Genomic DNA, 17,130 nt, shown 5'->3' on the forward strand with positions numbered 1-17,130 from the left:
GCGGAGATAGGGCACCCTTAACAAAGGACACAGCGCTAACTGGGGGAGGGGCGGAGATAGGGCACCCTTAACAAAGGACGTTAGGGGTATTTTTCCTGCTTCCCACATCCGTTCACTGATTTCCGAGGGACTGCGGCTTGCTCTATATCTGGCTCTTTGCTTTGTCCTGGGACTATGGCGGCAAATTAAGCACAGTCCTGCCCAGAGTGACACAGGAGTTAGTGGGGCAAACATAAATTTACAGACAAGTATGATATCACGTGGAACTCAAACATTTTCAGACTAAGAACAATTAGGGAATTTCTGAGATCACTGGGGTTCCTGACATCACACCGTGGTCACCTGGATCTCTCTTAACACAAACCTGGGAGCACACCCTCACCTCTGCCCGCCGCCTCGGCAAGCCCGGGGTTATCTGCAGGGGGCGTGCTCCAGCTGGGCTGGCCGTGGAGGGGTGGGATGCACGCAGTAGATGCTTTATGGGGTCACAGAATGGACAGAGACCAAATGTGGCCCCACAGAAATGAGGTGGCGTAATGGCCTCTCTCCTGATACACTCAAATACTCAAACACCCTCTGAGTGGGCAGGCCTTCTCTATTCCACTCGACAGCTGAGAAAAGCGAGGTGAAGGGACATTAAATGACGTGGCTCTGGACACACAACCACTGGAGTGGCTAGGCTGGGATTCTCACTTCTCGTAACTTCTGGAGCCAAGATTAAGGTTCTTTCAGGGATGGACAGGCTGCTAAGCCACAAAAATCAATAACCATTTCCCTTGGGTAGAGGGTGGTATCTTGGGGTTTCTATTAATTGACAGAAAGTCATTTTACTATTCCTTTTGAAAGTTCAGAGACAATTCTAGTTCGATACTTACACAAAGCTCTTTCTCAACAATGAGCCCGCCACATCCCGTCCTTACCGTGATCTGGGTGCCCTGGTTGCCGGCACACGGCTTCGGGGGCGCTTTCAGCTTTCCATCCGAGTAACTTGCTCTAATTGGAAAGCAGGAGAGATTAGATATCCAACAGAAACCGAATACTTACCCAAAGGATAAAAAAGGAAATTACACCAATGACACATTAAAATACAGCCATGTTATTATATATTGTCTTAATTATCCTTTTCCTCTTTATTTTTCCTTTACTTCTGTAAATGTTTCAATTGATAACAATATATATATATATATATATATATATCCCTGTTTTTCTAGCAAATATTTCCTTTTATTTCTTGAGTTTTGAGCTACAAAGAAGTTTTGCCAGTGCCTAAGATGACAATAAAACGTTTTCAATAATTCTGTACTCATTTATTGAGGGGCTACCGTGTAGCAGGCCTGCAGAGACCCCAGGAAAAAGGAAGGCCTTAGAAAGCTCTGGATCTAGTGAGGACACAGACTTTTACCAGAAATATAGAAAAATGGGCCAAGTGAGCGAGAGAAGGAAACATTCAGCCTGGGGGGGAGGGCAGGCGGAAGTGTCACAGAAGAGGGGACAATCCCTCTGGGCTCCACGGAGGAGTGTCACAGGGAGCCCACCCAGGAAGAGAGGCATGTGAACAGCAGCACAGAGGAGGGGACAATCCCTCTGGGCTCCAGGGAGGAGAAGTGTCGGGTGGGAGGGCAGGGAGCCCACCCGGGAAGAGAGGCATGTGAACAGCAGCACAGAGACGTTAGGAAACCCGGCAGCTGGGGGCGTGGGGAGAGGGGCTGTGAGGTGGACCCAGGGCACATGGCGAGGGCGCTGACTGCCATGACAACTCTGAGTTTCCTCTGGCCTTGGAAGGGGAGCCACAGAGCACACGAGTGGGCATGAGACATGATCCCAGAGGTGAAGACACGAAGTTGTCTTCCGGGCTATTTAGGAGGACATGAACTCACAACGTCTCCCCCTTTTGTGAGGCCTTCTAATCACATCAGCCCCCCAGATCCTAGGGTAGTGACAATCCGCATGGAGTCAAACTCCTCCAGCATCAGTGCTGGATACTCTGAAACGCTCCACCCTCCACTGCTCTACACACCTGTCTGTCTAAGAGGCTGAGAAACAGGCCCACAAGTGAACGAATGGCCAGTGCTAGAAAAACAAATGTGATTCTGATTCCTTGAATGCTGTTCCTGTTCTGCGCTGAGGCCGTCCGTCAGCCTCTGGTAACTGGGCCAGCACAGCAGTCAGTGGCTGCCCGTGAGAAGGTAAGCCAGCAACAGCAGTCAGTGGCTGCCCGTGAGAAGGTAAGCCAGCACAGGGCACACATGTGGCGGGGAGCTGGTGGCTATGAGCACAGTCAGTAGCTGCCTGTGAGAAGGTAAGCCAGCACAGGGCACACATGTGGCGGGGAGCTGGTGGCTATGAGCCAGCTGAGGGGCTGTGAGCCTCCGCACCCCAGCCACAGCCCTGTGGTCAGCTCAATGCACCACCTGACCACTTAAGACTGTCTCTGTATTATAGACACCTTACCAGACACTTGAAATACGTCACATCTTTATCTTTTAAGAATCCATGAAATAACATTATTACCTAATAACTCTCCATATGGATTATCAACTAATCCAAAGGGAAGCAAGAAAATTTACCCAAGATCTCAGCCAAAACCCCCCAGTAACACTGGTGTTTAGGTAGGATTACTCGACGCACACTCAAGAAAATCTCTGGATGACTACATATGAATAAAAGAAGAGGGTCTATACCTGTATGCGCACTTTCCATCAGCTGTTTTGGTTGTAATAGTAACGTGAGCCACGTGGCTTATGCTGGCCAAAGCCTAAGGAAGAAAAGGAAATGGAATGAAATAAAAATCCATGCTGAGCCTGACCGGGCGGTGGCACAGTGGAGAGAGCGTCGGACTGGGATGCAGAGGACCCAGGTTCGAGACCCTGAGGTCTCCAGCTTGAGCGCGTGCTCATCTGGTTTGAGCAAAGCTCACCAGCTTGGACCCACGGTCGCTGGCTTGAGCAAGGGGTTACTTGGTCTGCTGTAGCCCCACGGTCAAGGCACATATGAGAAAGCAATGAACTGAAGTGCCGCAATGAAAAATTGATGCTTCTCATCTCTCTCCCTTCCTGTCTGTCCCTATCTATCCCTTCTCTGTCAAAACAAAAACAAAACAAAACAAAAACTTGCCATCAGATATGGATCAGAGAGTCACTCGAAATAAATAATTTTGTGTACTTTTTTACCATTAAAAATGTAAAGTTTGAGACATGTGTGAGGAAGGACATTAAACAGACACAGCACCACCTGCCCCCGGGAGAAGGAGTGCCTCTGGCAGACGGTCCCGCTGTTTCCGGGGCCTCTGCACAGGCACTGGAGCAAGTAGACAGCAGCACAGCTGCGAGGCCAACTCGCAGGGTGCAAGTCCCCAGCCTGCCCCTTTCCAGCTGTGCGCCCCGCCCTGTGACTTAGTCTCACAGGGTCAGTTTCTTCATGTGTGAAACAGAGTCAAACAGAACTTGTTCTGCAGAGTTGTCGAGAGTCACAGTTATTACCTACGCAGTGCTGGGGCCACAGTGGCACCAGAAATCCCTCAATACACTTTCTTCCTAAACTGCAGTGAAATAATAACCCCAAGGACACCCTACCGCTAGGCCAGGGCTCTAGGAGGGGACGGGCTTAGAGACTGACTCAGGAGGCTACAAAGGCAGAGTGAAACGGCTTTGCTAGAGCTCAGTCTGAGGTGTAACGTCAGGGGAGCCTGAGGGTAAGCACCCTGATATTGCCCCTACCTGCAGCAAGGTGGGCCCACTAGGAGCCACGGGGTGCTTGAGGCCACCCTGGTTTGATCTGAATTACAGCGATGGGGTCTGGGCTGCTTTTTAATGTTAAAGAGTTAAATTAAAGTAATACATGCACATGATAAAAAACTGAAGAACTACAGAAAGGCCTAAAATGAAAAGTAATTCCCCTCCCCCACCTTCATTCTCATTCCCCTCAAATATCTATTCCAAAATAGCTTCTCTGGTACCCCAGCGCCTCCAGGGAGGACACACAGCCCTGCCCACATGTGTACTGAGACCAAGGGATGCCCATGTCTTCTGTCCCCAGAACCGTGAGATAACAAATTTGTATTGTTTTAAGCCACAAGCCTGTGGTCATTTTCATTAGTAACAATGAGCACTTTGTAATACAAAGTGTTTGAAAAGTATACGTACTTTTACTCACCAAGGTTATTTCTATAGATTCTCAGATCACGCAGTTTCCCAGCCTCAGTATCGTTTAGCATGCTCCCTTGCCCCCTATATTTTCTGTACATTGGTACTTAGATTTAACTATTGATCAGGGTCCCATCTGATTTCTGGACAAGAAACCTTTGTAGGAGGTGTTGCGTTCTTCCACCAAGAGACATATTATGTCAGTTTTGGCGACCTGAATTTGTTTACTTAGATTTATATTTATTTAACAAGTAAGAATGTTAAAAGTTAAATGAAATAGATGCACATGATAAAACTGTATCTTACTCATCTGTTGAGAGGCATGCTAACAAACGGCAGAAATGTCATCACAGAGGATATGTCACACATTTATGTGGCCCGTGGCTTACCTCACCCCGAAAGCCATAGGTAGAAATACTAGCTAAATCCTCGAAGGACTGCAGCTTACTTGTAGTGAACCTCTCACACACAATATCCAGATCTTCCTTCTAAAAGATACCAAAAAAGAAGCAAATAATTGTTACTCATTTTTAAAAAAAATCTTTTTGAATCTCCCTTTTCTTGAATGTGTCCCAGAAGAAGTTCCCCTTAGGAGAAGCGTCTGTAAATTGGCAGGAACTTCCTCACGTGGCATCCAGAAGGCCACACTGACCGGGCTCCTCCTTCTCACGGTCTCACCCGCCCTGACAGCGGAGGAACCCGGGGCCACACCTGGACCTTTTCTCTACCTACACACACTCTCGCGATACCTCATCCAGTCTCATGGATTGTATAAGAATTACTACAAACTTCTTTAGTAAAAATCTAGAAACATTTTACAGACGCATTTAATTGTAGTAAAATACACAAAATAAAATTTCCCACGGTAACCATTTCTGAGTGTACGGTGCTGTGGCCATCACCAGCATCCGTGGTCCCAAACTGAAACTGTACCCAATGAACAAACTCATCATCCCTCTGCCAGGCCCCTCGTAACCAACCATCGTTCTGCCTTCCGTCTCTATGAACTGAACTACTTCAGGAACCTCACAATGAGGAATCATACAATGTTTGTCCTTTGGTGAATGGCTTATTTCACAGGGTGTAATGTCATCAAGATTCATTATTGTGGTAGCATCTGTCAAAATTTCATTCCTTTTTAAGGCTGAATAATATTTCAACATATGGATAAATGACATCTTGCTAATTTATTTATTTGTTGATACTTGGGTTGCTTCCACCTTTTGGCCACTGTAAATATGTTGCTGTAAGCGTGGGTGTACAAATCTCAATTCTTAGAGTATATACCCAGAAGTGGAACTGCTGGAGTATGGGGTAATTGTTTAATTTTTCAAGGAATCATTATACCATTTTCCACAGTGGCTGCACTATTTACATCCCCACTGAAAATGCACAGGGTTCCAATTTCTCTACATCCTTGCCAATATTTTCTTTCTCTTCTCTCCCTTTCTTTATTTTGCTATCCTAGCGCATGTCAAGTAGTGTGTCACTGTGGTTTTACTTGTATTTCACAAATTAGTGATGCCGAGCATGTTTTCATGTGAGTCTCATGCCTTTTAATACCATCAAAATGCAATATACCAAATTTTTATCTCTAGCTCAAACTTCTACCCACACTCCAGACTCACACATATACCCAACTAAAAGGCATCTTAAGTTTATCATGCTCCTAAGAGAACCTGTGATCTTCCCCCAAACCTACTTCCTCCACAGTCTTTCCCATCAGTGAATGGCAACTTGTTACCATTCGCACAGGCCAAAACCTTGAAGTCATTCTGGACTCCTCTTTCTCTCACACCCTACATCAACAAATTCTGAGAGCTCTTCTGCGTAATCAACCCAGACTCGCACTGCTTCTTATGGTTCTTCTGAGACTAAACTGGTCCAAGGCACCATAACCCCTCCCCCAGACTGCGACAAGAGCATTCTCACTGCTTCTGTCCTATCCCCCTAGTCTACTTTCTACACTGTAGACAAAGGATTCTTATAAGACTCATTAAACCAAACCTGGCCTATTGGCTCAGGGGATACAGCACTGGCCTGACGTGTGGACATCCAGGGTTCGATCCCTGGTCAGGGTACATGTGAAAAGTTCCCCTCCCTCCCCTTTCTCTCTCTCTTTGCCTTGACTTGAGGGCTGAGCATGGCTTGGTAGGGAGTTGCCAGATGGATCCTGGTCAGGCAGGGGTGCATGTGGGAGTCTATCTCTTCTCACTTCAAACAAACTCACTAAACCATGTTACCTCTTTGCTCAACACCCTCTACTAGCACCCCACCTTATTCAGAGTAAAAGCCAAACATTTCCCAGTGGCCCACAAGGTCCGACATGATCAGTCTGCTTATCTTTCAGATCTCATCTCCTGTTCTAGACACACTGGCCTCCCTACTGATCCCTCCATGTCAGCTGTGCTTCCATTTCCTGGTTTTTGCATGTACTGTTCTCTATGCCCAGAACTCATCCTTTAAGTGGCTTCATGACTCACCCCTTACCTCCTTAGGCCCCTGCACGGTGGTCAGTGTAGAACAGAAACTCAATAAACACTTAATGTCGGTGCTGAATTTTTCAGTCAGACAATCCCTGAGTTTCTAGGACACACACAAGCCCCGAGTTTCCCGAACAGGGAACCGCTCGGCCCGACGCGGGCTGCAGATGTATCACAGGCGCTCACAGACCCTGCTCCTCGCAGGGCTTGCTTACCCGGATCCCGGTGCCGTTGTCTTGGATCTGAAGCAGCTTCAGGCCTCCCTCTTTCACAACCACTTGAATACTTGTGGATTTTGCATCTAAGCTGGCAAATTAAACAGAAGAAACATACAGGTCTGTAACTACCCCAGGGCACAAATTTTAATATGAGCCAAAGATAAACAAATTCCAGGTAAGATAGTCTGTAATATTTTTCCTTTGTTTAATAGGCTCTGTGACTACATTGTTACCAGTTTGGAGAAAGGGAAGAGAGGGTCAGAAGTGGCCAACTATCATTCCCAACAGGATATTCACCACCATTTCTGTTCCTCTAAGAAATAAAATCGAAAACGTAGGTCCTTTTAGCACGCCTTTTTCTTAACCTCTTCTCTACTAATTCTACCATCTGTCACTTGAACTTTATTCAGCCTCAGGTTCCCAAATGAGGCTAATAAAATGTCATTAAAAATTCTAAATGTTTTTCTCTACTCATACCTTAAGAAAATATATTTATGTTACGGGAAAGAAAAGATGGCAATGCAGAAAGTTCTTTAAGAAGCTATTATCTTTTGTATTTTCAAAGAGAAGTCTACGAGCACAGAGTACCTGCTAGAGAAAATGAACTCCAGCTGCTGCTATATGGTAAAGAGAAGTTATGGACTCCTCACACAGAAAACTCTTTATTCAGAAATAGGACAGTACGTTACTTAAATATTAAAGACCTTTCTCAGGAGCCCCTGAATTGAAGCTGTTTAGCCATCTTGGCTTACATATTAAAAAGAACATAACTAAATCCATACAAAGTCTCTGCTTAGAGTTCATTATAAGCCACTAAACTAGTATGTTTAGTTTTGTCATACGGGATCCTGGCACAGTACAATAATACCCAGTGTTCTTTCAGTTAATTCTAACTGTAGAAACAAAAGCCAGCCTTCACAAACTATGTAATTCAAGTCAAAATAAGAAACTGTTCCTAGGTCCCTGTTCCTTCTGTCCTCTACCTGCTAATCCTCTGTCTTCTCTTTTGTAGTCCTTTCCAATCCTCTTATTCTCGCTGGTTTGTGTTTTCACAATAAATCCCTTTACAAATGTACCATTCCTCCCTGGGGCATTTTCTTTTCTTCCTTTAAAGTATGGGTTTTAGTAACATCAATTGACTTTAACACAAAGGAACTTATCTAATGTTTCGGTACATTATGAGCATGTGTTTTTTGAGGTGTACAGTTTACACCCATCTTTCTTTCCACGTTTTTAACCTCTTCCCTCACATTGTTTGACATTTCCAAACTCCAGAATCCACGGAACACCTCATTAAACCAGGTGTCCGACACGCCCCCCTCCATAAAGTAAAGGGCAGGATAGCATTAAGTGGGGTCACTAAATTAATTTTAAAAAATCACAAATTAAACCCAGTGCAAGTCCATCGGTCTGTCCTAACATCTTAATTAACTTAGAACGAAACTCTAAAAGAATTGTAAACTTGAGTGTGCATGTTTTGGAATAAGCAGGTAAATTGGAATAAGCAGGCAACTAATACAATGAAAGATGAAAAGATCCCCCCCACCACCACCGAAAATGTTTCTTTTTAAATAACCTTATTTACCTTAATATTAATGTTTTATTAGATTGATATTAAATACTTTATTTAAAATTATTATAAAATGTGAGCTTTCTGCATATATAACAAAAAATATTTTCTTTAGGTAATGGCAGCATTAAAACAATACTGCGTGGCTTTCTACTTGCTGCCCCCAAACATCCCAAAAAAGTCTCGCGACAGCGCGGGGGGGAAGCGAGAAGGAAGGACCCCCAAGGCCCCACGCAATGGGGCATGCGCAGTGAGGCGTGTCTGCGCCATTCGGGGGTGCTGCCCGTTAGTTAAGACGTGGCTTCTAAGGAAGCCCGGCTCGACTCCCTCCGTACCAGTTCTCAATCATCTCCTTGATGGCGTTAGCCGGCCGCTGGATAACTTCCCCTGCGGCGATGCGGTTCACCACTGTCTCGTCCAACCGCCGAATAACCCCCGCTACAAGCGACATTTTGGCGCCAGAGGAGCCCAGGTCACTTGGAGATGCTCGGCGGACGCGCCGGCAGCCAATCACCAGAGTGCTTCGTGCTTACATCATTCCCTTCGCTCGGTTTACGCCGTCCAGCCCCCTACCCTTTCCAGCGAAGCACCGCTTCCGAGCCAGGGGGCTATTGATTGGGCAGCTTGAATGCCAGTCAAGTTTTTTAGACCCGTGGGTCTCTGGGTGTCTTCGTCCCTCCCTAAAGCCACTTAAATCCGCTAGCTAGAAGGGTTTGCGCCTGCGCGGTAGAAATCACTGCCCGCTATTCCGGCCAATAGAAACGAGGTGCCCTAGCGGGAGGTTGGTGTCGCGCAGCTCGGGTGATCTGGCGCAGAGCGTAGGTGGCGTTTGGCGCTTGCTCCTGCTCCGCCCCTCTTCTTGCAGTCGCCGGGAGATCTGCCCAGCTCTTCTGCTTTCCAGTATAATGTGGATGACACCTAAGAGAAGCAAAATGGAAGTCGAGGAGACTCGGGGATTCCGGCCCGAGTGGACCCAGCGTTATTTGGTGGTGGAGCCTACGGAAGGCGAAGGGGCCCAGTGCCTGATCTGTGCCCACCTCATCGCATCCACCTACGAACGGGACGTCAGGCGCCACTACGAGGCCGAGCACAGGTACTACCAGCGGTATGTGGAGGAGGGCGAGCGCGCGGCCCTGGTGGAGCAGCTGCGGCAGGGCGAGGTGCCCGAGATGGTCCCGCTCACCCCCGAGGAGAGAGCTGCTCGTGCAGGCCTCGGGATCGCCCGCCTCTTGGCCTTGAACGGTCGCGGCTGGGGTGAGGGGGACTATGTCCACCAGTGCCTGGAAGTGATGCTGAGAGATGTGCTGCCGGATCACGTAGACGTTTTGGGTGGCATTGATTTAACTCCAGAGATCACTCGGCAGAGGGTCCTGAACATTAACGAGAATCTACGCAGTCAGCTTTTTAACCGAGCCAAGGACTTTAAAGCCTATTCCCTCGCTTTGGACGACCAGGCTTTTGTGGCCTATGAGAACTACCTCCTGGTCTTTGTCCGCGGTGTGGACCAGGACCTGGAGGTGCAAGAAGAGCTCTTGACCATAATCAATCTGACTCATCACTTCAGTGTTGGTGCTCTCATGGCGGCAATCCTTGAGGCCCTGCAGACAGCAGGGCTCAGCTTGCAGCGAATGGTGGGACTGACCACGACCCACACGCTGAGGATGATTGGTGAGAACTCAGGACTGGTGTCCTACATGAGAGAAAAGGCCGTAAGCCCCAACTGTTGGAACGTCATTCATTATTCGGGATTCCTTCACTTGGAGCTGTTGAGCTCCTATGATGTCGATGTGAATCAGGTCATAAACACCGTGTCTGAATGGATCCTTTTGATTAAGACAAGAGGCATTAGGAGACCCGAATTTCAAGCTTTACTAACCGCATCTGAATCAGAGCATGGCGAAAGGGTAAATGGACGGTGTCTCAATAATTGGCTTAGAAGAGGGAAAACTTTGAAAGCAATATTTTTGTTAAGGAAAGAGATAGAAACATTCTTGGTTTCAGTAGGGGCAACAACAGTCCACTTCACAGACCAACAGTGGCTTTGTGACTTTGGCTTCTTGGTGGATATTATGAACCACCTTCGAGAACTCAGCGAACTGTTGCGGTTCAATAGAGTCTTCGCTGCCACTGCCTTCGACCATATTTGTACCTTTGAAGCCAAGCTGAGTTTACTTCACAGACATATTGAGGAAAAAAATCTAACACACTTTGCTGCCTTGAGAGAAGTAGTTGATGAGCTTAAACAGCATATTAAAGAAGAAGAAAATATATTTGATCCTGATCGGTATAAAGTGGTGCTCTGTCGCCTCCAAAAAGATTTTGATAGACATTTCAAGGACCTCAAGTTCATTAAAAAGGACTTAGAACTGTTTGCAAATCCATTTAACTTTAAGCCGGAATACGCACCAATTTCAGTAAGGGTGGAGCTAACAAAACTTCAGGCAACTACTGACCTTTGGGAAGAGTACAGAAACAAAGACTTGGGGCAGTTCTATGCTGGACTGTCTGCTGAATCTTACCCGATTATCAAAGGGGTTGCGTGTAAGGTGGCATCCCTGTTTGATAGTAGCGAAATCTGTGAAAAGGCTTTTTCATATTTGGTTCGGAACCAGCACACTTTGAGCCAGCCATTGACAGATGAGCATCTCCACGCCCTGTTTAGGATCGCCACAACTGCCATTGAGCCGCATTGGGATGCTCTCGTGAGAGCAAGAAACGGACCTAATGCATAAGCCTTTGTAGTACAACATTGAAACACTCGCCAAGAATCCAGTTCTAAAAGTAAACATTTGAGTTTTCAAGTTTACTGATTTGCCTTGCGAGAAGGCACCAAGTTTATTCACTCAGATTGATCACAATTCAGATTCTTCTGACAGGTGTCTTTTTTTTTTTTTCCATCTCAAGAGGCAGCATCGGACTGAAAACGTGCAAACGCGTCTTTTAAAACTTAATGACAAGATCATTGTCTTTTTTGATTTTATGATATAATTGTTTTTTTAAGAAGTGTAGTGCTGATCATGGGAGTTGAATTAGAAGTCTGTTTTTAAGGTGTTCTGAGGAAATTCTAGCTCGTATTTTAATGATATGTTAAAATTCTGATGCAGATAGTCTGAAATAATCAACTTCTTATATTCTGTTTGAGCCAATTTGCAGAAACTCACATAGGTTCAGAAGTTTCTGAAAATGAAGAACATGTTCACTTTGTCTATCAAAATGTTTGAAACTTTTTTTAAACAGTTGTGATTCTGAGGTCAATACTGACAGATCACCTCCCTCTTACCTCCTTATCTGCCCAGTGATAATGATATTACTAATAGAGAAAATAAGTAAAATTTTAGGAGCAAGAATTATTTTTAAGTGGCTGATTAGAAGGCTTCCTGCAATATGGTGATCAGACAAACCAATTATTGGAGGTTTCCCCTGAATTTTTCACAATTAGGTGCTGTTATACCAGGTTGCCTATTAAAGGACTATGGTAAGTATAGAGTCTTAATGATTGCCTATTAGTAATACTTTTTTCTGTCGTAGACAAATGTTTGGCCATGTCAAAAAGGATGAGGCAAAAAGATTTCTACACTCCAGGATCAGGAGGTGTGAGATACATTAGCTTATTTGTCCTATCTGCATGGGTGTTACTGCTTTATAAAGAAATCCTGCTTAAAGGAAACTTTATTTTATAGTGATATAGTATCAGATTTTGTTAGCTGCTGGAAATGGATTTATTAGAGAATTCGAAACTGCCTCCCACATTCTGTGTTTAAGACAGTGTACAAGTAGAAATACTTAAGAAGCAGCTTTATTCAGATTGAGCAATTTCTTATTTCTAGTGAGCTATCTGCTTTGTGCTAAAACAACTTTTAAACTTATGTTATCCAAGAAAAGCAAACCTTACAGTAAAGCCAAATATGTAAAATGACTTAAAAACAGGACCTAGTTTATAGATTGACTCACAGTACAGTTTGAAAACGTGTGCTCAAGTCCTGTCTTAACTATTGTAACATACTATTCTATGGTCATTAGTCCAGCAAATTTAAGGAACCAGGATACAACCAAGAATTAAGAAGGAATTGATACCGGAGCAACCAGAATAGTGCCATAAGAACCCAGGGACCTAAATGTGTCGGTGGTTCTCAACCAGAGGCAGTAAAGCCTTGTTCCAGAGGTAGTTGGGACGTACAGAGGACCTCTTTGGTTGTTACTCTTGTGGGGTGTTCTGCTGGCACTTACATGCATAGGGATAATCTAGCACACTGAAGAATCATTCCTCTCAAAGTGCCAGTAGACCCCACCCAGAATAGATTATTTTATTTTGGGGGACAGGAAAAATTACTGGTAGAAGCCAAATTAGGCCAGTTGGGCAAACTGACACACTTGATGGAGAGATTAACTCCAACATGCTGCGTTTGGTTGGTAAAGTGCACGGAAAGGCTTTAATATGTTCTGGTAGCTCACAAATTGCATTAATAAACCAGTAATCGATGTTGCACCGGATTAAAGGAGGGCTGTATTCTGTTACATACATTTCATTGAGGTCAGAAAAACAATTCTTCTAACAAGATACTTATCAAGAATGGTTAAGTTGAGTGTTTGGTTAATTTGGAGTAGGCTTAAATTTTTGGAAAAAACAACACAGTGACAATCCAACCGAACAAAAAATGTCTACCAGTAATTTCCCAGTAGTTTGGAGAGTTCTTTTTCATGGCAAGTGCTGTATTGAAGGACTGACTGATCGGAAGACCTGAAAGCTTCAGCTTTCTAACCCTGGTTCCTTAAAAATATTGACGTCTGAAAGCTTCAGCTTTCTAACCCTGGTTCCTAAAATATTGACGTCTTGTACATTTTGTGAAGTTCTAGTCTATATTTTGCTTACAGTAATAACAGTTTGTATCATATAGTCATTGAGTGGGTGGGGAGTGGAGATACAAGCCAAGGATTTTCAATTGGCTGCGAATAATAGAGAATTTGCTATCAACTAGTCTTGTTTGTAAAAGAAAATGTGTATTTTACTGTTTTCTGTATTAAGTAATTCTGTAACAGCATGTCAGTCTTTTTTTTTTTAATATTTTTTTATAAAGTAGTTGTTACTGGTCCTCTTGTATCAGTGGATATTGTTAAAATAAGTACTATTTTCTACAAAAGAAACTTATATCCCTGTATTTCCCATTCCTACTAGTTTTCTTAGAAGACGTGTCTGTATTCCCGTTCTCCCACATTGCTATCAAACTGCTCTGCCACGCTCCCAGAGTCCCTGTGAATAGTCTTCCCCTCTGACACCGCGGCCACTGTCCTTGAACCAGAGGTTCACTTTGGCTTCAGGGCGATGCCGTCTCCAGGTAGGCTTGCTCAGTGTTCTTTGCAGGTACCTCGCTCCCTTAAATCTCTGTGTTGGGATAGTTAAGTTCTGTTTCGGCTTATTCGACATCATCTCCTCAGCTGATCTCATCTCCCTTCAACGGCTTCAGTCACCGCCTTTCTGCACGTGACTCCCAAGTATGTATCTCCTTTCTAGAACTTTCCTAATTCACATATCTGATTGCTAACTGGAGTCCATTCTGTGTCTAATAGGCACCGCAGCAGGTCATTGGCCTCGCCCCTACACATGCGTCTCTCATTGTTCCTTCTCAGTAAAAAACACTCCCACTACCGGCCACTCAGTTGCCTTGCCTAAGCCGAAACCTGAGTTAGCCATGACCTTTCCCTCTTTGTACACCATACTATTCACAAAAACCTTTCTGTCAAGTCCACTGTCTTAAGTGTTTCTTAATTCTCCGGGGCTACCATGCTCAATCAGGCTGTCAACCTACCTAAATGACAGCAACAGCCTCCTCACTAGTCTCCCTTTCTCTGGTTTGGATCCCTTTCCACACTGCAGCCAATTGGCATATCCGGTCACACCACTCCACTGCTTCCACCATCGCTCTTAGGATAAGACACAGTTTCCATCCATCTCTCGGCCCTCACTTTATATCCCAATGCTCTGGGAAGCCCTCGCTGATGTCCGCTAGACTAAGTCCCCCTAGTACACACCCCCTAAATACCCTGTTTATTTATCCAACCATACACTACACACATTATTGTTACTTGTTATTAATCACTGCTAGACTGTAAGCTTTATAAGGGCAGGGACCTTATGCCTTGCTCACTGTTATATTTCTAGTGCTTAGCCCAGTGCCTGGCGTTTCAATAAATGTTTGGATGAATAAATGTTTGTGTAGTCTTTTATAATCTCTGAAGCCCTTTCACAGTCTCATTTAACCTTCACAGTGGTCCTGTCTTAGACTGCTCACTGGGTAATTATCTACGTATTACAAACTCAGGAATGAAACGAAGTTCTTTGTGACTAGGAATCTCATTGTATTCCTAGAATGCAGTTCAGTGCTTGGCATATTGCTCCAGGACATATTTATTGTGAGAATGTTGTTGGGAAACAAACTTAGTTGCAGTTTGCCCTGGTAAATGTAAGTAAGAAAGCCAGGGTTCAAACGCAGCTCTCCTTATGTAAGTCCACTATGTAATATTAAGTCATTACCTCTTTAGTATAGTGCCGGAGTCCAGCTCCAGCTGGTCCAGGGGTCCCCAAAGGAATGGACGGCGTCGGCGAGAAATGAGTGAGAGAGCCAACCTCTTCAGTTCATCTGCCAGGCATCTCTGCCAATTGCTAGTATAGCTTTATTTTTATACACTAATATAATCACATGGTATGCAGAATACATTGATTAATAGTTATTTTTGCTTTAATATGGATAAATACTCCAGGAAGAGGTTAGTACATTTCTTTAAGCTATAAATCAGGTGGTTAGCCATTCTAATTATGGTTACACAATACTTTGAGCAGCAGCAACAATATTGGCATCAGCTTCACACAGGCTTCTAACAGGTCAGTATTGACTAATAACTCCGCTTTACCTAATGGTCCATTGTCTAGTAAAATCATGTTTGTCTACTGTTTTCATCTACTAGTTAAGTTCTAACTTTATTTTTCTCAGAGCGTTCCACTACCTGAAGGTCAGGTATGTAAGAGGAACGGAAAGTTTTTCTATTCTTCTATATGAAAAGGCTAGGGGGGTTAAGCAATCTATTGGGTAAAGGCTGAAAGGTGCTTTTGTGTTTAGTCTTTGTTTCCCACCTATTCATAAGTCACAATCTATTTTTTCATAATACAGTTTTTAAAAGGGAGTTTTCCTACAGACCTACCCCTTTCGAGGGATATCAGCCAGCCTCCTGTGTCTTAGGCAAGGGGGTAATAATCTTTAGCCGGGGTTTCTTCAGGGAACTCCTGAGGGAACAGCTTTGACAGTTGTCTTGATAATTGCCTCTAGCTCTTGTTTTGGGGGTTGCTGGTAAATTTTCTTAAAGGGAACACAGCGGGGCTTGAGTAGTCAAGGAGATACCCCTGTGGTTCCTTTTGGAGTAATTCTGGGGAGACATATTCACAGACTAGTTGAACTCAGGGTCTTGAGTAGCCTGGGAAAGCACAGTATTATTGGAATCATACCGTTGACCCATCCCAATAGTGAATGCGCATAACCCTAATAAGGAAGAATTGTCAAAGGAAATGCCCAGATACAACCCAAAAAACATATGCTGTGCAAATGCTTCTTTCCTGCTGTGACTGTCAGACAGCAAGGTTGGATAGGCTCCTGATATCTCTCCCTTTTTTATTAATTAAACGCTGCTTTCGAACTTCCAAAGAAATTGCCCTGATTCTGTTGCTTACCAATCTGAAGAAGACTGGGAAAAGAAAGAGACCAAGTAATATGACTCCAACAACTATACAAATATTAATAATCAGCGTGAAGAAGCTATGTCCCCCAACATAGGATTGGAGAGTCTCCAGAAATCTGGAGGCAACTTCTGAGGTGGGGAGCAGGGTACGGGAGTGACCCAGTTCCTGAATTTGTTGGTGAAGAGTTCTGAGGTCCAGGCTAAGATCACTATTATTCCATATACCCATAAGGTGATTCTGAATATTAGTCCAAGCTATAACAGACTGATTATATTCAAGGGGAGTGACACATATCCACTTAAATTCTGCATGACATCGTAAAGTCATTCTAACCTTTAGAGCTAAGATCTCATTTCCCATATGAATAAAGGCTTCTTCCAGGGCATTTACTTTAGCTTCTAATTTCTTGTCTATGCTTTCCTGAGCGGCTAATGCAAGAGAAACATTCCTAGATAATTGATCTACGTGATTAGCAGTATGTACAGTTTGAACTAAAGAAGTCGTGGAGGCCGCAACGGCGCCTATGATACCAATAAGGGCAGTTATTCCTAAAATTAATTCAGCTATAAATCTTTTATGACGACTTAAGGTCAAGGAATTTGATACTTCGTTTAGAGCTTGCAATCCAGGATTATCATACCAGGGTTCAGAAAGTTGCACAGGGACCATAAGATAAGGAGGCTGCTGAACAATCATAACTACCTCTGCATGTGTTGTAGGGGAAAGGCAATTAGTCAGAACGCAAGAGCGACAGGAAACAGTAAAGATACCTTTACTCTGAGAAATTAAAAGTTTCCCTATACCCGTCTTGACCAAAAGTACATATGGTGCCTGTACACAAGCCTGGATAGGATACATTTGGCTTTTACTAGGGTGTGGTCGCATAAGCAACAGGGGTTGCGTGGCTGCAACTATTCGCCATAAGTCAGACTGTACATGAGATTTAGTATGCAAATTATATGTTAAAATTTCTGGAACCCATCCAAAGGAC

At 44.3% G+C, this 17,130-nt stretch overlaps 2 protein-coding genes across 4 annotated transcripts in view; one reads left to right on the forward strand and one right to left on the reverse strand.

The window, feature by feature from the left end:
- The window catches only part of MLH1 (mutL homolog 1), a 35,787-nt gene extending 26,703 nt beyond the window's left edge, over window positions 1-9,084 (reverse strand). For 2 of the 3 annotated variants that reach the window (XM_066351946.1, XM_066351947.1), the window contains exons 1-5: window positions 8,749-8,940; window positions 6,841-6,931; window positions 4,532-4,630; window positions 2,682-2,755; window positions 921-993 (exon numbers count right to left, since the gene is read on the reverse strand). In XM_066351946.1, the coding sequence (XP_066208043.1) occupies window positions 921-993; window positions 2,682-2,755; window positions 4,532-4,630; window positions 6,841-6,931; window positions 8,749-8,864 (453 nt within the window). In that variant the 5' untranslated portion in view covers window positions 8,865-8,940. The other variant, XM_066351948.1, reaches the window with a different exon arrangement.
- Window positions 9,085-9,169: 85 nt separating this feature from the next.
- The window catches only part of EPM2AIP1 (EPM2A interacting protein 1), an 835,019-nt gene continuing 827,058 nt past the window's right edge, over window positions 9,170-17,130 (forward strand). The window contains exon 1 of the mRNA XM_066351949.1: window positions 9,170-12,996. Coding sequence (XP_066208046.1) covers window positions 9,319-11,145 — 1,827 coding nt within the window. The 5' untranslated portion in view covers window positions 9,170-9,318 and the 3' untranslated portion in view covers window positions 11,146-12,996. The remainder of the gene's footprint in view (window positions 12,997-17,130) is intronic.

The sequence above is a fragment of the Saccopteryx leptura genome, chromosome 10 (genome assembly GCF_036850995.1).
Source record: "Saccopteryx leptura isolate mSacLep1 chromosome 10, mSacLep1_pri_phased_curated, whole genome shotgun sequence".
NCBI classification, from domain to species: domain Eukaryota; kingdom Metazoa; phylum Chordata; class Mammalia; order Chiroptera; family Emballonuridae; genus Saccopteryx; species Saccopteryx leptura.